The 23,157-nt window shown below is 40.4% G+C and overlaps 1 protein-coding gene across 1 annotated transcript in view; it reads right to left on the reverse strand.

Moving 5' to 3' along the window:
• Positions 1-23,157, reverse strand: part of birc6 (baculoviral IAP repeat containing 6) — a 346,340-nt gene that overhangs the window by 59,437 nt on the left and 263,746 nt on the right. The window contains exon 66 of the mRNA XM_034184474.1: positions 17,867-18,012. Within this exon, the coding sequence (XP_034040365.1) occupies positions 17,867-18,012 (146 nt within the window). The remainder of the gene's footprint in view (positions 1-17,866; positions 18,013-23,157) is intronic.

A 23,157-nucleotide genomic window follows, 5' to 3' on the forward strand; every position in this document is an offset into this window, starting at 1 on the left:
CCAATCATTTGTGTATCTCATGACGCAAAAATTAAACAAGACAGATGCAGAACCATGCACAGTAGCTGTGCATATTAAGATCCCCATGGGATGACACTTGAGCACCACACCATTTACCTTATATGGTTTTGTGATTACCAAGTCTTTTTATAATCATCGCATTACTAATCCAATCAATCAATCATCTGGTTTAGGATGCATTACCATCCTTTAATTGGAGTTCTTTATGGGACCCAAACTTTGAACCCAGGACAAATCAAGCCCAAAGAATACTTATCTGAACCTCAAAGAAGTCATATATGTATGCCCTGAGTGCCTGTTCTTATCTCCCCATACAACTGCATTAAGAGGATGAGTATTTACAACTCCCTCTGCACAGGACATCAGGCCATCACCAGCTACCTCCCCAGCCAAAGCTGGCATAATTTACATCTGGGTGTACTGAGACAGTCCAGATAAAGTGTCTTGTCAAAGTACAAAGACTTGTCCCACTGAGCTACTTGCTCTATCATCTGTGATTATACCCGTTTGATATTATAATCAAGATGTTCGTAAATTAATTTATTAAAACAATGACCAGGTTTTAAAGTAACCAGATGTAGGATCTGGTGCCTAATACATCTACCATAATTTAAAATGTAATTGACCAGCAAAGATAAAAAATGATGCCATTAATTGGCTGCACAATACATATACACCACTTAATTAGCACCAGATATTAAATAAAGCCGGAATTCATCTGAAATTACATTGATTCTAACTCCTGATTAAGTAACTACACAGCCAGGGCTGCCCCTTGTCACCAACCCTGTTCATGATCTTCATAGACAGGATTTCAAAGCGGAGTCCAGCTTAGTGACCTCAGAATTGCATATACACTTTTGGCAGATGTGGTGGTTCAGTTGGTTTCATCAGACTTCCTCTGTACACTGGGCAGGTTTGAAGCAAAGAGTAAAGTGACTGGATGGAGGATCAGAACCTCTAAATCTGAGACTATGGTCCTCTGTTGGAACAGGGTGGACTGTCCCCTGTAGGTCAGGGGAGCATCACTGCCCGAAGTGGAGGAGTTTAAGCATCTTGGGGTCAAGTTCATGAGCGGGGGTAAGATGGAGTGTGAGACTGATAGACTGATCGGAGCTGCTTCTGCTGTTTTACGGATGTTGTACTGGGCTGTCCGTCATAGGGAAGAAAGAGCTGTGCCAGAAGGAGAGACTCTTAATTTACCACAGAAGCGAGACCAGAAGGCGAAGCTCTTGATTTACGCTCCTATCCTCACCTATGGTCATGAGCTTTGGGTGATGACTGAAAGAACATATTGGTGGATACAAGTGGCGGAAATGAGATTCGTCTCTCGGGTATCTGGTCTTACACATCAGGACAGGGTGAGAAGCATGAATATCTTGGGAGGGACTGAGTAAAGTCACTGCAGTTTCACACTGAAAGGAACCAGCTGAGATGGTTCAGGTATCTGGGGAGGATGCACCCTGGTTGTCTCCCTTTGGGAGGTGTTCAAAGGACGTCCAACTGGGAGAAGACAGTATGGCAAACACACTGCAGGGATTACATTTCCCAGGTGGTTTGGGAATGCCTTGGTATCCCCCAGGGAGACTTAGAGGATTTGGCAAAGAAAAGTGTGTGGTGAGCTGCTTGGTCGACGGCCACCGTGACCCAGACCCAGATAAGTGGCAGAAAATGAAAGATCATCATACAGAACCAGTAAATGATCAGATATGAAGACAGGGCTTATTATTTATAAGCTTTGTTCTGCCTTGACCCTTTCGGCTATGCTGTTGTTCTTTTTTATGAGTTTTTGTTATTGTTGATCTGTGTGCCAAATAAATAAATCCATTCCTTCATGTAAATTGATTGAAATGCAACACAGAAGACCAGGTATTGCATTATATCCTTTATCTGCTCACTTGAGCACACTCACATACTGCGAAGTACTTCATGTAAATACCAATGGTCTGCAGGAATGTTGATACGTAATTTAAAAAATAAACAACAAACAATGACTCTACCAAGAAAATGTACTGCCAGATAGAGTATCAATTGAATTTTGATGGCCGCTGTGACTAAGGATATCTCAATGGACTCTTGAGATTGATTTGTTTGCTTAGTGTACACACACACACACACACACACACACACACACACACACACACACACACACATGTACTCAACAAAAATATAAACGCAACACTTTTGGTTTTGCTCCCATTTTGTATGAGATGAACTCAAAGATCTAAAACTTTTTCCACATACACAATATCACCATTTCCCTCAAATATTGTTCACAAACCAGTCTAAATCTGTGATAGTGAGCACTTCTCCTTTGCTGAGATAATCCATCCCACCTCACAGGTGTGCCATATCAAGATGCTGATTAGACACCATGATTAGTGCACAGGTGTGCCTTAGACTGCCCACAATAAAAGGCCACTCTGAAAGGTGCAGTTTTATCACACAGCACAATGCCACAGATGTCACAAGATTTGACGGAGCGTGCAACTGGCATGCTGACAGCAGGAATGTCAACCAGAGCTGTTGCTCGTGTATTGAATGTTCATTTCTCTATCATAAGCCGTCTCCAAAGGCGTTTCAGAGAATTTGGCAGTACATCCAACCAGCCTCACAACCCCAGACCACGTGTAACCACACCAGCCCAGGACCTCCACATCCAGCATGTTCACCTCCAAGATCATCTGAGACCAGCCACTCGGACACCTGCTGAAACAATAGGTTTGCATAACCAAAGACTTTCTGCACAAACTGTCAGAAACCGTCTCAGGGAAGCTCATCTGCATGCTTGTTGTCCTCATCGGGGTCTCGACCTGACTCCAGTTCGTCGTCGTAACCGACTTGAGTGGGCAAATGCTCACATTCACTGCTGTTTGGCATGTTGGAGAGGTGTTCTCTTCACGGATGAATCCCGGTTCACACTGTTCAGGACAGATGGCAGACAGCGTGTGTGGCGTCGTGTGGGTGAGTGGTTTTCTGATGTCAATGTTGTGGATCGAGTGGCCCATGATGGCGGTGGTGTTATGGTATGGGCAGGCGTCTGTTATGGACGAAGAACACAGGTGCATTTTGAATGCACAGAGATACTGTGACGAGATCCTGAGGCCCATTGTTGTGCCATACATCCAAGAACATCACCTCATGTTGCAGCAGGATAATGCACGGCCCCATGTTGCAAGGATCTGTACACAATTCTTGGAAGCTGAAAATGTCCCAGTTCTTGCATGGCCGGCATACCCACCGGACATGTCACCCATTGAGCATGTTTGGGATGCTCTGGACCGGCGTATACGACAGCGTGTACCAGTTCTTGCCAATATCCAGCAACTTCGCACAGCCATTGAAGAGGAGTGGACCAACATTCCACAGGCCACAATTGACAACCTGATCAACTCTATGCGAAGGAGATGTGTTGCACTGCATGAGGCAAATGGTGGTCACACCAGATACTGACTGGTATCCCCCCCCCCCCAATAAAACAAAACTGCACCTTTCAGAGTGGCCTTTTATTGTGGACAGTCTACGGCACACCTGTGCACTAATCATGGTGTCTAATCAGCATCTTGATATGGCACACCTGTGAGGTGGGATGGACTATCTCAGCAAAGGAGAAGTGCTCACTATCACAGATTTAGACTGGTTTGTGAACAATATTTGAGGGAAATGGTGATATTGTTTATGTGGAAAAAGTTTTAAATCTTTGAGTTCAACTCATACAAAATGGGAGCAAAACCAAAAGTGTTGCGTTTATATTTTTGTTGAGTGTATATATGTATATATAAAGTAAACTGCACATTTCGCGGTGGCCAGAAAACCAGTCAGTATCTGGTGTGACCACCATTTGCCTCATGCAGTGCAACACATCTCCTTTGCATTGAGTTGATCAGCAGCTAGATGCCACTGAATGTGAGCATTTACCCACTCAAGTCAGTTACGACAACGAATTGCAGTCAGCACAAGACCCCGATGAGGAAGACGAGCATGCAGGTGAGCTTCCCTGAGACGGTTCCCTGACAGTATGTGCAGAAATTCTTTGGTTCTACAAACTGATTGTTGGAGCAACTGTCCAGGTGGCTGGTCTCAGATTATGTTGGAGGTGAACATGCTGGATATGGAGGTCCTGGGCTGGTGTGGTTACACGTGGTCTGTCATTGTGAGACCGGTTGGATGTACTGCCAAATTCTCTGAAATGCCTTTGGAGACAGCTTATGATGGAGAAATGAACATTCAATTCACGGGCAACAGCTCTAGTGGACATTCCTGCAGTCAGCTTACCTACTGCACACTCCCTCAAAAATTTGGGACATCTGTGACATTGTGCTGTGTGATAAAACTGCACATTTCATATTGGCGTTTTATTGTGGGCAGCCTAAGGCACACCTGTGCAATAATTATGCTGTCTAATCAGCATCTTGATATACCACACCTGTGAGGTGTGATGCATTATCTCGGGAAAGGAGAAATGCTCACTAACAGATTTAGACAGATCTGTGAACAATATTTGAGAGAAATAGCTCTTTTGTGTATATGGAAAATGTTTTAGATCTTTGAGTTCAGCTCATGAAAAATGAGAGCAAAAGCAAAAATGCTGTGCTTATATTTTTGTTCAGGAGTACATAAGCATTCACAGCCTTTGCCATGATGCTAAAAATTGAGCTCAAGTGCATCCTGTTTCCACTGATCATCCTTGAGATGTTTCTACAGCTTAATTACAGTCCACCTGGGGTAAATTCAGGTGACTGAACATGATTTAGAAAGGCACAGGACAGGATTATCTCAAGGCACAAATCTGGGGAAGGGTACCAAACTGTTAGGGTCCTATCAGGTTGTTTTTGGGGTCTTGTATTTTGTCTTCTTCCTTGTCTGTCTGTCCTGTCTTCTGAATGGTCAGTGTCCAATTTTCTGTTGTACTGGCTCAGTCTGTTCATGTCTCCTGTCTGTGTGAATCTGTGGTTGTCGTTTAGATGGAGTTGGAGTCGTGTGTGTGTGTGTGTGTAGGTGCGTGTACACGTCTGGTTGTTAGTGTGCTCAGCTGCATGTGTTCTGGCACGCCCCCCTCCTAGTCCACGTTGACGTGCCTGCCGCCCTCGTCCGTGTGGATGTGTATGTCAGTGTGTGTGAATGCAGTTTTACATGATGTCCTCGGGCGCTCATTCCTCACTTCTTGTCTTAGTCTCCTCTTCTGTCATGCTGTGTTCATATTATCCCTCCTTCCTCTGTGTCGGTATGGTGTGTGTGCGCGCGCAACTCCTGCTGGTCTTCCACATCCTCCCGTCATGTTCTGTGTGCATGTGAGATTGTCAGCTCCTGTTTTCTCCCCTTAATCTCAGTTTCTGTTGTTCCTGGTGCACGTGCGCGCTCTGTCTGGGTATTTCTCACTGAGCGCGCAGTGCTGTCGGTCTGGTTAGACCCCGCCCTTTGTTCACGTCATGTTTTGTCGGTTCTCTCACCTTTCTTTCCAAGTTTATGTCCTACACTCCTGTGGTTGCGTGTGTCTTGGTCTTTCCATTGTGTGTTTGTCATTGTTCTTTTCTATGTCATTGGGTCACTTCATGTCTGCACTCTTCATTCATGTATGTTCTGTTCTCTGCCGCCATCTAGTGTCTTAATTTAGTTGTCAACACCCCTTCTGAGTTTCCAGCTGGAATTAATTCACTCATCAGACTCTGTATTTAACCTCACCTGTGTTCATGTCCCTTGCTGGTCCATTGTAGCTGTTTTCCTGTTGTAGCTGATTCCTGTGCTGCTTTTCGTCGTTGTCCATGCAGCATGCTACTTATCATTCTGTTGTTAAAGTGACTGCTCACCTTTTCTGATGTCCTGTGTTCTCCACTGCTCCCTTTTTGTAAGTACTCAGTTCTGGTTTTTGCACTCCCTGGAAGGTTGTCAACTTAAGTTTTGCTTTGTCTCCTCACGCCCTGGATCTCCCCACAACCTGAGTGGGTGAACTTTGTATTTTGGTTGTTCCTGCTCCTCCACTGTTTTTGTATCTTGCCATCAGTCCAGCATTAAACCTGGTATTCTTTGAAAATTTAACCTTTTGTCATGACTGCTCTGCATTTGGGAAATCTCAGCCTTTGTTCAGATCTTGGCCTCAAATCATAACACCAAACATTACTTTGAAGGTTCCAATGAGCACAGTGGCCTCCATTACAGTGAGGAAAATACGTATTTGAACACCCTGCACCCTGGGTCTCAAATTTTCATCTTAGGTGCATGTCCATTGTGAGAGACATAATCAAAAAAAAAAAACAAAAACAAAATCCGGAAATCACAATGTATGATTTTATATTAATTTATTTTTATGTTACTGCTGCAAATAAGTATTTGAACACATGTGAAAATCAATGTTAATATTTGGTACAGTAGCCTTTGTTAGCAATTACAGAGGTCAAATGTTTCCTGTAGTTTTTCACCAGGTTTGCACACACTGCAGCAGGGACTTTGGTCCACTCCTCCGTACAGATCTTCTCTAAATCTTTCAGGTTTGGAGTTTCAGCTCCCTCCAAAGATTTTCTATTGAGTTCAGGTCTGGAGACTGGCCAGGCCACTCCAGGACCTTGAAATGCTTCTTACGGAGACCCTCCTTAGTTGCCCTGGCTGTGTGTTTGGGGTCATTGTCATGTTGGAAGACCCAGCCGTGACCCATCTTCAATGCTCTTACTGAGGGAAGGAGGTTGTTTGCCAAAATCTCACAATACATGACCCCATCCATCCTCCCTTCAATACGGTGCAGTCGTCCTGTCCCCTTTGCAGAAGAGCACCCCCAGAGTATGATGCTTCCACCCACATGCTTCACGGTTGGGATGGTTTTCTTGGGGTTGTTCTCATCCTCTAAACATGGTAAGTGGAGTTGATTCCAAAAAGCAATATTCTGGTCTCATCTGACCAGATGACTTTCTCCCATGCCTCCTCTGGATCATCCAGATGGTCACTGGTGAACTTCAAATGGGCCTGGGCATGTGCTGGCTTGAGCAGGGGGACCTTGCTGCCATGCAGGATTTTAAACCATGACAGCATCATGTGTTACTAATGTAATCTTTTTGACTGTGGTCCCAGCTCTCTTCAGGTCATTGACCAGGTCCTCCTGTGTCGTTCTGAGCATTCTCAGAATCATCCTTACCCCACAAAGTGAGATCTTGCATGGAACCCCAGACAGAGTGATTTTGACAGTCATCTTTTGTTTCTTCCACTTTCTAATAAATAATCATAACAGTTGTTGTCTTCTACCAAGCTGTTTGCCTGTTGTCCTGTAGTCCATCCCAGTCTTGTGCAGGTCTAATTTTTTTCTTATTTTTAATACATTTGCAAAAATTTCAAAACCTTTTCATGTCATCATTATGGGGTGTTGTGAGAAGAATTTTGAGGGAAAACAAGAATTTACTCCATTGTGGAATAAGGTTGTAAAATGAATGAAAAGGTGAAGCATTGTGAATACTTTCCGGATGCACTGTATACACAGGCACACACATTTTTTTGCATTGATAAATATCTACAATAGACCAATTCAGCAATCCCGAGAAGCCAGAAAAGGCAGAAAATTAATCAATAGTCATAAATTTTGCATTGTGGTCACCTTCAAGCAGAAGAAAAGAGCTGCAGAAGAACAAAGTGATGATTGGGTATGTGTCACTGTTTGCAACCTATAACTGTATGTGGCTTAAAGGTACTGACGCTCAAGAAGCCAAACCTTCAGAACAGGCTGCAGAAATGAAATTCTGAGAATTTCTAATGACAAACCAAGGCACACAGATGAAGAAATGATGCAATCAGAAGTGATATCGGCATAGTGTCTGCCTTGTATGGGGTGATAAAGCTGATGTGATTCAGATGTGCAAAGAATGATAAAATAAAGCTATACTAAGAATTTTCTCCATGACAGCCAGGCAACATTCATATAGATGAATATGACTGGAGCAGCTCTCGAGAGGACACTCTTAATAATATAATTAATTAGCAGAACAGACTTGACAACGGTGGAAACCTGTACAGGTTGATATCTGGAAAAGATCAGATTATCCTGCAGCAGACAAATGGCTGCTTCCAGGAATTGCGGATGGACAGGTTGTCTGTGTGTGCATGTGGTTACCAACAAGGTCCCAGGGCAGCTCTGTAGTTTGGTGTAAAATGAAACATGCAGCAACATGTGACACTCATGCATGCCCCCAGGCCTGACATGTCATTCTGTCAGTGTTAAGTTAAACACATGTCCAACACAAAAGATACAATATCAACACAGCACGGTGTGTTGAAAGAGACAACAGATAAAGAGGAATGACATCACATTTCATGACTGATGTCCATCTGTTCAAGATATGGACATATGGACACTACATTTTACCATGGACAAATGCTGCAGACAAAGTATCTTTTGTCAATATTTCTAAAAATGTACAACAGGAGGCCTTTGCAAAGATGAGATGTACAAGTAAAGAGAGTTAAGTCTGTGGATATCATTTGTATTTATCTTTCGTTAGTTGAAGAATTATTGACTCTTAGGAGGAAAACATCCCCTCTTCAATCAATACAGTTCCACTCCTGCTCAATCATGGCTGCTTTCAGACATAGCTCTAAAAGTCTCTGTACTAATTAAATGATTATATGTCAGCCCAGCCTAGTTTTTGCAAGTGCTACACTCTAACAATCTGCATGATCTGTGAATCCCTGAGGCCAATGTCACATGGATTCATGGATTTATTTATAGGAAGGGACACACCATTGATCTTTATCAATAATCCTTCTAGACACACCCATCTAACACCTCATCGAAAGGAACTGGGTGGACAACCCACTGCACAAACTAAATATGAATGTACTGGGGGTGAGGGTAACAGAAGGAGGGGAGGTTAAGTAAAATTGCACATGGCATTGCAGAAGAATAATAAGAAAGGTGCAATATTTATTTATTCAATGGATAATTTATTGATGAGATTGCTTTCTTTATGTGACTTTATGTAACTAATGCATAACTCAAAGAACCTCTTTCCTATGGCCTTAGGGAACAAAAACTAATTAAACATTGTCCGTAAGTCTTTAACAACTCAAAACTCAATTTTATGGCAGAACATCAACAGCAAGCCATCTCATCTTCCCCACAGAGCTCAACAGAGAATTCACATGCTCTGAAAAGGTACCAGGCATGCAAAAACTGAGGAAACTTCAAATATACTTCAAATAAAATGCAGATAAGCTACAATAGCCAATGTTGTAGGAAAACTGATTTCTGGACAGAGCAGATCAGGTTGGAAATAGAATTAAGAGTGAGGATGCAAGGATTTGCCTGAAGCAAAGACGAACATTAGATAGTGTATGGCATGGGTCTATCTTGCTCCAAGATAAAGTTGGTTTGAGTGCAATTTGGTAAAAAACAAAAAAAAAAAAATCACATGTAAAGCACGCATACAAATAACTTACTGAGGAGAAGAAAGAGTAAAACACTATTTCCAACGTGGTCCTCTTGATATCACCAAACAATACGACGAGATAAGTAACAGAAAATACAAAAATATGATGCAATGCTAAAATACCCTCGGCTATATGAGCATTGTCTTCTTTATCATTTGCACTTGTTTAATTGGTATCCCAGTGCAAACGAGATATATATATATATATATATGTGTGTGTGTGTGTGTATATGTATGTATGTGTAGTATGTGTATACACGATATACGTAGCATTATAAACCTTCTGGACGACTGGCTATTGGGAATTTTCCCTGATAATCTTTAAAAATGGACTACAGGACAACAGGCAAGCAGCTTGGTGAGAAGGCCCTGGACACTGCGTCAGTCACAGTCAGTCAGAGCTGCGTGTCGTCAGAGCGAGCTGCAAAAAGTTTGTACCTGCGTTTTCAGAGGTGGTGTTTGTAGTTGCCATCTGCCACGCCGGTGTTTGCCAACCCGGACAGTGGGAATACCACCTCAACCGGCAACTTAGCCCCGCGACTGGACAGCAACAACGTCCGAGGCCCGCCCAACGTGGTGAATTCACTGAGGCCGCGCGCTGCGTCATTAGAGCCGCGCGTCACGAGTGCCGCTTCCCCGAGGCCTCGTGCAGCCACCGCGGATCCATCAGCGCGGAAACACCGAGGCCGCGCGGCACCAGCGCAGTGCAGATCCATCCCGGTGACAAACAACGCAGGCTGTTAACATCGGCGATCGACAAGCTGCTCATAAGCCGACCATGGGGCCTAAGAAGGTTCTGACAGCGGAGGAAGGTGACGATATTAAAAAATCTCTGGACTTTCTATCAGAGGAGATTTCTGTTGTGAAGCAGCAACAGAAATCAATTATGGATCTGGTGGAGGAGGTGAAGGCATTACGGCTCCAGAATGCCGAGAAAGACCGGCATCTGGTGCAACTGGAAAATAGAGTGGCTGAATTGGAGCAGTACACCAGAATTAACAACGTCATCATCACAGGTCTTCACATCAAACCACGGTCCTACGCACGGGCGGTAACAGATGAGAGCGGAGGGGAGCCCAGTGAACAGGAGGTCAGCTCTGTGGAAAAACAGGTTGTTGATTTCCTCCTATCTAAAGGTATAGAAATGGATTTAAATAACATTGAAGTGTGCCACCCTCTGCCCCGGAGAAATGACGGTGATAAACGAACCGTCATCATGAGATTCATCAACAGAAAACACAAAACAGCACTGTTAAAACAAGGAAGAAACTGAAAGGGACAAACGTATTCATCAATGAACATCTCACCAAACGGAATGCCGACATCGCCAGGAAAGCACGCTTCTTGAAGAAACAGGGAAAAATCCAGCACACATGGACTTCAAACTGTAAAATATTCATCAAACTGAACGGATCACCAGAACAAGCAAAAGTCATGGCAATAAGGAACATCGAGGAGCTGGACAAATATGAACAATAGTGTTTATTAAAGCGAGGATCTGGACAAATATGACCAATAAGGTATGAGGACACAAACACATCACAACACCATGACACAGACCAGAGGAACCTATTCATCTACTACCTATTCATCTACATCTGGAGACAAGAAGGATATAACTCAAAGGATTGCTGATCATGGAAAAGTAGAACTGAGAACATTTAAATACACAGACCACAATGTACTGGACTTGGAGCACGATATAGACCCGGACAATAATTTCTTCTCAAATATCAATGACAGTTGTTGCTATTATACAGATGAACAGTTTAATCGGATCATTAAAACGGATAACAAATTATCAATAATCCATTTCAACAGCAGAAGTCTATATGCAAACTTTAACAACATTAAAGAATATTTAAGTCAGTTTAAAAAAATATTTAACATAATTGCTATATCAGAAACATGGATCAATGAAGATAAAGGAATGGATATGAATTTAATTGTGTAAACAGAAAGAATAAGAGTGGAGGAGGAGTGGCTGTGTATGTGGATAAGAACATGGATTATAAAATAGTAGACAATATGACAACTGTGATTGATAACTTATTAGAATGTATAACTATTGAAATATGTGAAGAAAAAAGCAAAAATGTATTAGTCAGCTGTATATATAGAGCACCAGGATCTAGTATTGAAACATTCACTGACTGTATGGGAAAAATGTTCTCAAAAACTACCGTATTTTCCGGACTATAAGTCGCACCGGAGTATAAGTCGCACCAGCCACTTTATCCATTATAAAGAAAAATAAACCATAAATAAGTCGCACCGGAGTATAAGTCGCACCAGCCACTTTATCCATTATAAAGAAAAATAAACCATAAATAAGGTCCACTGGACTATAAGTCCCATGGCCATACAGGTATGTTAACATGAAAAGTTCAGATGATAATATTGTGATGGCTACTGTTTTCGGATGCATATTTCACCAGTCGCAACTTGTAATCTGCAGAGTATGATTTTCTTTTTGGTGGCATTTTTTCGGGCCTTCTCCGTTGTCTTGTTATGTTATCAGTAACGTTAAAATTTTTATTTTTCTATGGTAGTCAGAAGTCGCAGGAACAGTCACACAAGCCTCGAGTGCCCTCTCGTGAGCTGCATTTTACCTACAGATATGTTTGTATTTTGCGGACCACATTGCGAGCCGAACCATGCAGCGCCTACCTGCACAGCTCATGACCACCCAGCGGTGTCGATCCAGCTCCTTCCAAGTGGAGACGCTAATCCTCCGCCGTCGCTCAGTGCTCCCATGCAGCTCTCAGCGTCAACTCTGCTCACACTGATATCCAAGGGTTGAAGCTGTCTTGTTAGCCGTCCCGGAATAAACACCATGTTCGTCTGCTTCAAACGCTTTTCACAATCATCGACGCCAGCTCCTTCCAAGTGCACACGCTAATCCTCCGCCGTCGCTCACCCGGTGCTCCCACGCAGCTCTCAGCGTCAACTTAAACACTCTGCTCACATTGATATCCAAGGGTTGAAGCTGTTCTGTTCGCCATGCCGGAATAACAGCAAGCACCGTGTTCGTCAGCTTCACACGCTGTGGGTGAGGTGAGGAATACGCATCCAAAGTTCTGTTCTCTGATTGGTTATCGCGACCAGCGTGAACTATAGGATGGCCGTCATACTACAGTGCCCATGATGCATTGCATTTCCTTTTCCGGTGGCCATTTTAAAACATAGCTCGACTCTGTCACGTAAAATTGTTTTGTTACAGTAAATTAATTGAGATCCTACCGGTATATTTTTCATTTATAAGTCGCACCGGAGTATAGGTCGCACCCCCGGCCAAAACATGTAAAAAAGTGCGACTTATAGTCCGGAAAATACGGTAATCAAAAAACTGTGTTCATTTGTGGTGACTTAAATATTGATCTGCTCAATCCAAATAAGCATAAAATAACAGATGAATTTATCAGTATAATGTACAGCATGAGTTTATATCCAAAAATCACCAGGCCAAGCAGAATTACATCCCATAGTGCTACCTTAATTGATAATATATTCAGCAATGATATTGAGAATAACACTGAGTGGATTATTAATCAATGACATTAGTGATCATCTACCAGTTTTCATCGTTTATAATAGAAACCATCGGCGGAATCAGCCAGAGGAGAAAATAAAATACAGGCGAGTGCGGACAGAGGAAAACATGAACACAAAAAAGAAGGATTTACAGGAGCAAAACTGGGAAAAGGTATACAGTGAAAGTGATGTTGATAGTGCATATGAAACTTTTTTACAAATATTTACATCATTATATGATAAAAATTGTCCAATTAAACAAGACTACAGAAAACAAAAAATCCAAGCTCGACCATGGATGACGAAAGGGTTACGAAATGCATGTAATAAGAAAAATACACTGTATAGAGAATTCATAAAACTAAAGACTAAAGAGGCAGAAAATAGATATAAGAAATACAAAAATAGATTAACTAATATTATACGGGTATGTAGGAAGGAATATTATAGTAACATATTATATAATAACAAAAACAATATTAAAGGAATATGGGATATATTAAATAGCATTATCAAAAATGGTAATAAAAAACAGAGTTACCCTCAGTATTTCATTGATAATAATGTCATGAAGGAAAATAAGGATGAGGTAGTCAATGGTTTTAATAATTTTTTTGTAAATATTGGACCAAGCTTGGCAGAAAAAATTCCCGATTCCCAACCTGAGGATTGGGATAATAATCTCATAGAAAGAAATCCCTGTTCAATGTTCCTCACAGCAGTGGATGGAAATGAAATTATAGACATTGTGAATAATTGTAAATATAAAACATCTACCGATTTAAATGAAATTGATATGGTGGTGGTAAAACAGGTCATTGAATGGATTGTAGAACCATTAACATACATCTGTAACTTATCATTTCAAACCAGTAAATTTCCCAATCAAATGAAAATAGCTAAGGTTGTGCCGCTGTATAAGACTGGGGATAGACACCACTTCACAAATTATAGACCTGTTTCTTTGCTTCCACAATTTTCCAAATTATTAGAAAAGTTATTCAATAATAGATTAGACAAATTCATAAATAAAACATAAATTACTTACTGATAGTCAATATGGATTCAGAGCACATAGTTCAACATCACTTGCATTAATAGAATCAGTTGAGGAGATTACAAACGCCATAGACCACAAATTACATTCAGTTGGAATATTTATAGACCTTAAAAAGGCTTTTGATACAATCAATCATGACATATTAATCAATAAACTTGAACAGTATGGGATTAGGGGGTTGGTGTTGCACTGGGTGAGAAGCTACTTAAGTAACAGAAAACAGTTTGTGAAGTTGGGGGAATATACATCATCATGCTTGGACAATGCTTGTGGCGTCCCACAGGGGTCAGTATTGGGTCCAAAACTGTTTCTAATTTATATAAATGATATTGTCAATGTTTCCAAAATATTAAAATTAGTATTATTTGCAGATGACACAAGCATTTTTTGTTCAGGGGGGATTTGCAGGAGTTACTGAGGAGGATCAGTATAGAAATGGGAAAATTGAAAATATGGTTTGACAGAAACAAATTATCATTAAACTAAGTAAAACAAAATACATGTTATTTGGCTATTGTAATACAGACATACAGGTTCAGTTACAAGTCGAGGGGGTAGATATTGAAAGGGTACAGGGTACATGAAAATAAGTTTCTGGGGGTGATAATAGATGATAAGATAAACTGGAAGACTCATATAAAACATATACAAAGTAAACTGTCAAGAAGCATTTCAGTTCTAAACAAAGCGAAACATATTCTGGACCACAACTCACTCCGCATTCTTTACTGCTCACTGGTTTTACCATATTTACAGTACTGTGCAGAGGTATGGGGTAATACTTATAAAGGTACAACACAATCACTATCAGTAATGCAGAAAAGAGCTATAAGAATTATTCATAATACTGGCTATAGAGATCATACAAATCCACTATTTTTACAATCCAAATTCTTAAAATTCACAGACTTGGTTCATTTTCAAACAGTACAAATTGTGTATAAAGCAATAAACAATTTACTTCCAGCAAATATTAAAAATATGTTTTTTAACAGATCAGGGGATTACAGTCTGAGGGGGAAATTTAATTTAAAGCATCAGTGGGCACGAACAACATTAAAAGGTTTCTGTATTTCTGTCTGTGGGGTGAGGATGTGGAACAGATTGGGAGTGGGGCTCAAGCAATGTCCAAGCATGAACCAGTTCAAACAGCGGTACAAAAATATGTTTTTTTCTGGGTATAGGGAGGAGGAAGGGTAATGAGGGTTAGGGTGTTTTTGTTTTTTGCTTCGGCTTGTAAATATATAGTATTTTGTATGTAAGTAGGTATGTGTAGGTGTATATTTATGTTTGTGTATATATATGTGTATATATGTATATGTGTATATATGTGTATGTATGTTGATGTGTGTATGTATATATGTATGTGTATATATATGTATATATATATATATATTGATATCGGTTTAGGTGTGTAGGAATCTATGTGTATATGTGGCAAAGGGTATTACTGGTTGTGGGGAAGAAGGGGTAGGGATAAATAAGCTGATGCTTCACCCTACCCCTTTTCGGACATGTTGGGTACACAGTAGGAACTTTTTTGTTGTTGTTGTCTTTACTGATCTATCTTGTAATTGTTGTTGTATCAAATGTTCGAAATAAACAGTTTTCATTCATTCATTCAAAACATTTAAGATCTCTTGATACTGCTGTCTGCTGAAGAAACAAGTTTTGTTTTGTATTTTTCAGTTTAAATCAATATTCCACTGATAACATGACTGAAAATAAAATTTTATTATATTTGGCAAATGTTTATTTTCTTTTTCAATCTACGGTAATAAGTTGATCCACTTATTTTAGCCATTTTCTCTTGAAATATCAAAATACAAATTTTACACTTTTCTATGACCCTCCCAAACATACGAGGTCTGTTACAAAAGTAACGGACCTTTTTATTTTATGCAAAAAATATATGGATTTGATTCATATGTTTTTACGTCAGCCAAGCTTGAACCTTCGTGCGCATGCGTGAGTTTTTTCACACCTGTCGGTTGTGTCATTCGCCTGTGGGCAAATTGTGGAGAGCTGGGCATGTCCCAACTTGTCTTCTGACACTCCAAAACGGAGGTGTTCTTTGTCTCGCTCCATCAGCGGCTCTGTCATGACGCGCGAAGCCTCCGCGTGGCTTTCCATGACAAAATCTCTTGTTAAAAGTGAAATCTGCCGGAAAATTGCTGATGTCCAGCTCTTGTGATAACCAGAGAAATTGCACACGATGGTCCTGGAGCCATACAGCCATCCGTTTAGAAACGACACGGTCATTTCTGCCTGTCGATCGCAGCTCGGAGCGCGCCGCGCCGTGCGCCATTGTGGGCCGTCCTTAAAGCGGGAGTAACACTCCTTAATCTCTGTGAAGCCCAAAAAATTTTCACTGAAAGCCAAATGAATTTTCCAAATGGTTTCCAGCTGCCTGTCTCTAACAGTTTCTGAAAAAATTCTGATGGAGCAAAGCCCAAATCATTCCGCCATTTCCCTGACAATAAAAATCCGAGAAGGGGGGTGGACCAGTGCTCACTCAAAGCCTGCTCACAGGCGAATGACGCAACCGACAGGCGTGAAAAAACTCATGCATGCGCACGAAGGTTCAAGCTTGGCTGATGTAAAAACATATGAATCAAATCCATATATTTTTGCATAAAATAAAAGGTCCGTTACTTTTCTAACAGACCTTGTATGTTGGACATTGTGAACATATTCAGTACCTTGGAAAATCTGTAACTGCTGCAGTTTAGAAAATAACGGCGGTATTTGAAGTAGCACTCGAGACGACAAAAAGGAGTGGTCATTTTTGGGCTGTTCGTCCCAGATAGGGATTTTGACACTTTGGCACATATCTCAAATTCTTCACAGGGATCATATTAGTCTAGAACAGTTGAGTTATCCTCTCCTAAATGATGTGCATATGTCTCAGCTCAGTCTTCTACTAAATGAATGAGTCGGGCACTCGTGTTGTGCTTAGCATTCGTCACTCTGCAGTAAATTCATTAAGAAATTACACAGGCTGGCCCATGAGTTGTTGCAGTGGTTTATGTGTTTTGTGCACACCATTTGACCTTTCAGAGCTGCAGTGCCACTGGGGCAGACTTCCCAAAGTGGCGGAAGTTTCTCAGTTGCCGTCAGACTCATCGGCAGGCACCGTGCTGTTTGGGTCGAATTTGAAATGCGCACCATGGGGCACGCATTTACACATCCCCGCCTTCACCAATGCATGGCCTCCGTCCACACCTTTTCCTGCAGCTTTTTCATGGCACAGCTCACCTGCTTCCAGAAGCCTTTGGCATCGGACCAGAAGCCCACACAAAGTGTGGGTTTAGCACCATATTCACACTGCAGTTCAGTGTTTTGACGCGTGACTCTAGGTTCATCCACTTCACCGACAGGTGTACCGTTTCCTGCATGTCTTTGGATGTGCACTGCATGTCACTGCAGGAGAACTTTGCACTCCTGCGTGGTGCTGTGGTCACCCCTGCTCCCATGCATGCAGAAGGAGACTGAAACCTGATGCGCAGCCAAAAAGCAGCAGCAACCAAGATTCTTAATTCTTTTGAAATTCTCATCGGATCTGCACTGATCTCTCATATGGCCTTTTGGCAGCCCAAATGATGAAAATTTGTCATAGTGACGGAAAACTTTAATTCCTGTTACAAACATTTGACTCACTGAAAATCAGCCAAGGTGAATAAAACCAAACAAATCCATGCTGTAACTAGTGCTTTTGAATACTGTAATCTGGAAATGAAGCAAGGCATTCTAATCAACTTGTGTGGAGTTGAAAAAATTGTTTTTTAAGTTTTTAGCTAAAGTGTATGTAAACATATGGCCTCAAGTGTACATGTTGCACACATACCTTGATTAGCCTGCCGTAGGCTGGTAGTAGCAGCGTAAACTATCTCAGCTGTCCTCTGGATGTCGGGCACCAGCAGAGTCAAACCCTCGGGCTCTGGATCAGAGTTTTCAGTTTTCACTACACCTTTACTCTTATCTTTCTTTGACCTGGGTCATAGAGAATACAAAACACAGTTTCAGTCATACTATAGTATTGTGAACGGTCAGAAATTTTTTGATTATTGACTGTGAGCCGTTTGATAGTTACACAAATTATTTTCCTGTCAACTTGTAAAGGACATCTCTAGATCTAATATTTATGTCACATGCATTAAATACGCCAATTCTTGCAGAGCTTTACCACCTGTTCCCAATTCTAGACAACATATAAATAATGACCATGTTCTGTTGTGGGACACGCAGAGCACGGGGCAAAAACTGAAAAACTAATACAGAATTCTGATCGGTGACTGGGGGGGATCACTGTTGATACCATAAAGTAAGCATCTCAATGGACAGATATTTCTACGTGGATGCCAATTATTTGCCAATTATTTGAAAGGATGGCTGAGAATTAGGGACATGCAAGATATACTGTATAATAATAATAATAATAACAACATCATGATTGTTGTTTTAACAATGTGCAATCTGATGTTATCGAGCCCCAGGTTGCAGCATAGCAATGTTGCCAGATTGGGTGGTATTTTATTTTGTAGGCTGAATGTGGATTCTGAACAGCCTTTGGACTGGAGAGAGCCAGAGTCACATGATCACTCAGTGGCAACGTCATCACAAAACAGTTTAGTTTGTAGCTCTTTGCACAACTGACGTCTAAAAAAAAAAAAAAAAAAGCACGACGAATAAAGGAGAAACCATGCAGACACTTCCAGCCTCTCAATCTACCTCAGGAGATTTAGTTGCAAGGTGTCAATCAACCTCACTAGTGTAAGGGGATTGAATTTTAAAAGATTGATGTAACTCAAAAGATGAGAATGTGCAAAATATTTGCATTTGGGATTAATGCTTTTTACTATAGTGCATCGGTTTTAAGGAATAATTGCCATTTTCTTGAAACATGTCCATTAGCCTAATGTCATTAGCCAGCATCAATTAATGCCTACTAGCACCAGACACGTTCTGGTGGAATGTTTTGCTTCATGCACAATTTCATATGGTGTGCTAAAAGTGTGTGAATTTCCACTGAAATCTAAACACTGGTTACGGAGGAGCTGCACTTACAAAATCAATATCACAATGGATCAAATACACAACAGTCCAATAGTCTTCCTCTAATGCTGGACAGAAATTATTTGATCTTCATGCACACCTTTAGGTGATCTGCTATCACTGTGTGATGTTTCACTGAAATATATAATAAACCAGGTAGCCAAGTCTGTCCTTGGACAAGACATTTCATCTGCAGTGGCCCAATTCATCCAGCTGTAAATAGGTACCAGCCTTGGCTGGGGAAAGAACCTAAACTGGACAGAAATCCCATCCATGGAGCGTTATAAACCATCATTCACTTCACGGAATAGAATATGGAGATAAACACTGGCATGAGCCTCAAGACCTATATAGGACATAGAACTTCTTCATTCAATAAATACAAAAAGCCAAATTATCGTTATATTGTGTAACGTTCCATTTCAATCTATCAACTGATTAGGAAAGAATACCATTTACATAATTTGTGAGCAAACAAATTGACAGGGTGATTCCGATAAGTGCCCCCAGACTGTGTTCGCAGAGTGTATTAATGAAGACACTATGACACCAGCAGGTTACTCTGTAACTGTCAGTGATTTGCCTAATCATTGTCTTTTGGATTGTTCATTTTGAACGGTCAATTTCTGGCAAAGGTGACAAATTATTGCACTGATGAAAAAAGACACTCACACCACAAATCAGAGCAACACTAAATGCCATGAAAGCCAAAAGCAGAATTAGAGGTACAGAGCTGTTCATGTGTGTCCTTAAATGTCAAGGCAGCTTGCAGGCAAAGAAAAGTATGGGGGCCCAACACTTAACAAGCTACCCCCATTAGAGAAGCCTCAGCTGTAGCTGATGAAGTCATCAGAAACGGGTCCACCTTGATGGTATTCAGCCAGTGGTGCTGCACTGCTGAACAAAAGTGCAACAGACAGGCTGAGATTCAACTGGGTGAAACAATCCCAAGTGATCAGGCTCAGTGTCTGGCCATGTGCCCTACGCTCTTCTTTCATTAAAGCTTCTGTGTCAGAGATCAAATCTGTACTTATGAATGCATGTCAGTGTTTCTAAAACACAGCGATCTGCTGTGCCACTGCAATCCTCTGATAAAATGTAGGCATGCCATAGAGAGTTTAGCATAGATGAGGGCTGTGGTAATATTACAGATCTATGCCAAATTCAACTGAAAGTGTTTTTGTAAGACCTTTTATTGTGCAGTTCAAATAAATTTTTACTTTGACTGCTAACACACGTGTGTGGTCACAAGTCGGATGGATGCGCACATTCAACAAACAATTTCCATGCAAAATAAAAAAAAAATAAAAACAACGTGCGATTGCAAAGATACACTAGTACAAATATTGAGGACTGTGTTGAAGAAATATTATTAGAGTTCAGTCAGCAACAAGAAGTAACAATTGGGCAAAGCTACAGTTGTGTTCAAATTAATCAATCAAAATATGCTGTTCTTCTAAACAATGTCTCAAATGACCCATTTTACTCAGGTTTTCAGACAGAAATGCATGACAACCAGCAGGTACAGTTGTGTTAAAAAAACCCAAACTGTATTGTTAAAAAAAGTGAAAAAAGCTCAGAATTCTTGCAATAGCTTTTATTTCCAAACACACAAATTAATTGGGAACACTGCACATTCTATTCCAAATCAAAACATGAAGAAAAATTAATGAAATTTGTTGTTACTTCATAGAAAGTGAAGAAAAAGGCATATTCGGCTGTTCAAAGAAAAATTAGCAGTGTCTGCATTTTTCTTTACAAACTCCATGTATAAACTAAAAAAAATGCTGTAAGATTTAACTTTCCTGTGAATCACTCAACTAATATTTAGTTTTATAACCACTGTTTCTGCTTCACATCTGTGTTGCATGGAGCTGAGCAACTTCTGACACCTGTGAGCATGTATTCCAGCTCAGGGCGATTGGACGACATTCCACAATTCCTCTGCATTTCTTAGTTTGGCCTGAGAAACATTTTTTTATGTCACCCCACAAGTTTTCTGTTGGATGATGGTCCCGTGATTGGGCTGGCCACACCATAATGTTCGTCTTGTTGGTCTGAAACCACGATGCTGCTCACTTGCTGGTGTGTTTGGGGTCGTCTTGTTGAAAAACATATTTCAAGGTTATTTCTTCTTCAGCATAAGGCAACATGACCTCTTCAAGTATTTTGATGTATTCAAACTGATCCATGATCCCTGGTACATGATGAATAGGCACAACACCATCACATGAGAAATAGCCTCATATTATGATGCTTGCTCCACCGTGCTTCATTGTCTTCATAGTGTACTGTGGCTTGAATTCAGTTTTTGGTAGGTCGTCTGACAAACTATCTGTGGCCCTTAGACCCAAAAACAACAATCTTGCTTTCATCAGTCCACAAAATGTTGCGCCATTTGCCTGTAGGCCAGTCAATGTGCTCTTTGGCAAATTGCAACCTCTTCAGCATCCCCCAAACAATGGAACTTTGTGGGGGCTTCCTGCCCACAGCGTGGCTTCACATATGTAAGCATCTTCTAATTGTTATAGTACTCGCAGGTAATATTAGACCTTCTTTGATCACCCTGGAGCTGATCATTGGCTGAGTCTTTGCCATTCTGGCTATTCTTCCAACCCATTTGAATGGTGGTTTTCCATTTTCTTCCATGCCTTTCTGATTTTGGTCACCATTTTAAAGCATTTGACATCATTTTAGCTGAGCAGCTCATCATTTTTTGTACTTCTAAATATGCTTTCCCCTCTCCAATCAACTTTTTAATCAAAGTATGCTGTTCTTCTGAATAAAAATCAATACTGCTATTGATCTTAGACCACAAAATCTGTTTGAAACTGGCACAGAGCATTGCTGTCCTTGGGAAAACAAGGCACATACTAAACAAGAAAGCATTATATATTTTATATTGCACATTGATTTTACCATATTTCAGTTACTGTGTAGAGGTCTGGGGAAACATATAAAAAAGTAATATACAAACAATAACCATAATGCAGAAAATAAATAATTCTGCATATCGGGAACATACAAATGAACTCCACTTTAAAAAACACAAGCGATAAAATTTCAGGATCTGATAAATAATTAATAAGTAATATAAAACAGCACAAATAATATTCAAAGCAATAAACAGACTACTTCCAAATAAAAAGAAATTACTTTTCGAGAGAGAAAGGGGATATAACTTCAGAGGGGAACTGAATTTAAAAATGCCGCATGTCAGGACAACTTTGAAAAGTATGTGCGTTTCTGTGTCAGGGATAAAATTATGGAATAGGCTAACAGATGAACTTAAGCAAAGTAAAAACATACATCAGTTTAAAAGAATATACAAAGTATATATTTCAAATAAATATCAAGATCAAGTGCAGTGGTTTAATCCAGGACAGTAATGGCACACTAAGAAGAAATATTGTTGTTTTTTTTTATAAGAAAACTGTACAGTGATTTGAAACTGTACATAGTATAAATAGTTGAAAAAAATGGTAAAGTGGTTGGTTAATTGAGTTATGTAAGAGGGTAGGCATATATAAATTTATACTTCCACCTACTCCATTTTGAACACGTCGGGAAAAGTAAATGTGAAATGTAAATGCTTGAACAAATAAATCAAATAATGTTTGAAATTAATACCATGAATAGGAAATGGCTGGAACAACTCATTTTACTCAGATTTTCATAGAGAAACACACTACAACCAGCATGTACAACATTTGCTGCCTTCATCCTTAAATAAGAGCCAACGTGTAAGGGTGTAATAATGGTCACAAAGAAAAATGCACATATCACTATTTTTTTGATCAACCAAATATTCCTATTTCTTCACTTTCTGTAAAGTGATAACAAATTTGAGCAAGTTTCCTTCATGTTTTAATTGGAATAGAATGTGCAGTGTTCCCAGTGCATTTGTGCAAATGGGAAAAAAAAAAAGATCAGGATTTTGAGCTGTACTGAGCCAACTGCTTCTTGTCACCACTGAACAGACAATTATAGGTTAGGTAAACATACAATGTAAGTAAACGTCTGAAAACTGTTCTGTAAAACATTTGTAAAAGATAATGGGATTTACATGAGCTTTGCCATTGC

This window comes from Thalassophryne amazonica, chromosome 13, assembly GCF_902500255.1.
Source record: "Thalassophryne amazonica chromosome 13, fThaAma1.1, whole genome shotgun sequence".
In the NCBI taxonomy this organism is placed as follows: Eukaryota; Metazoa; Chordata; class Actinopteri; order Batrachoidiformes; family Batrachoididae; genus Thalassophryne; species Thalassophryne amazonica.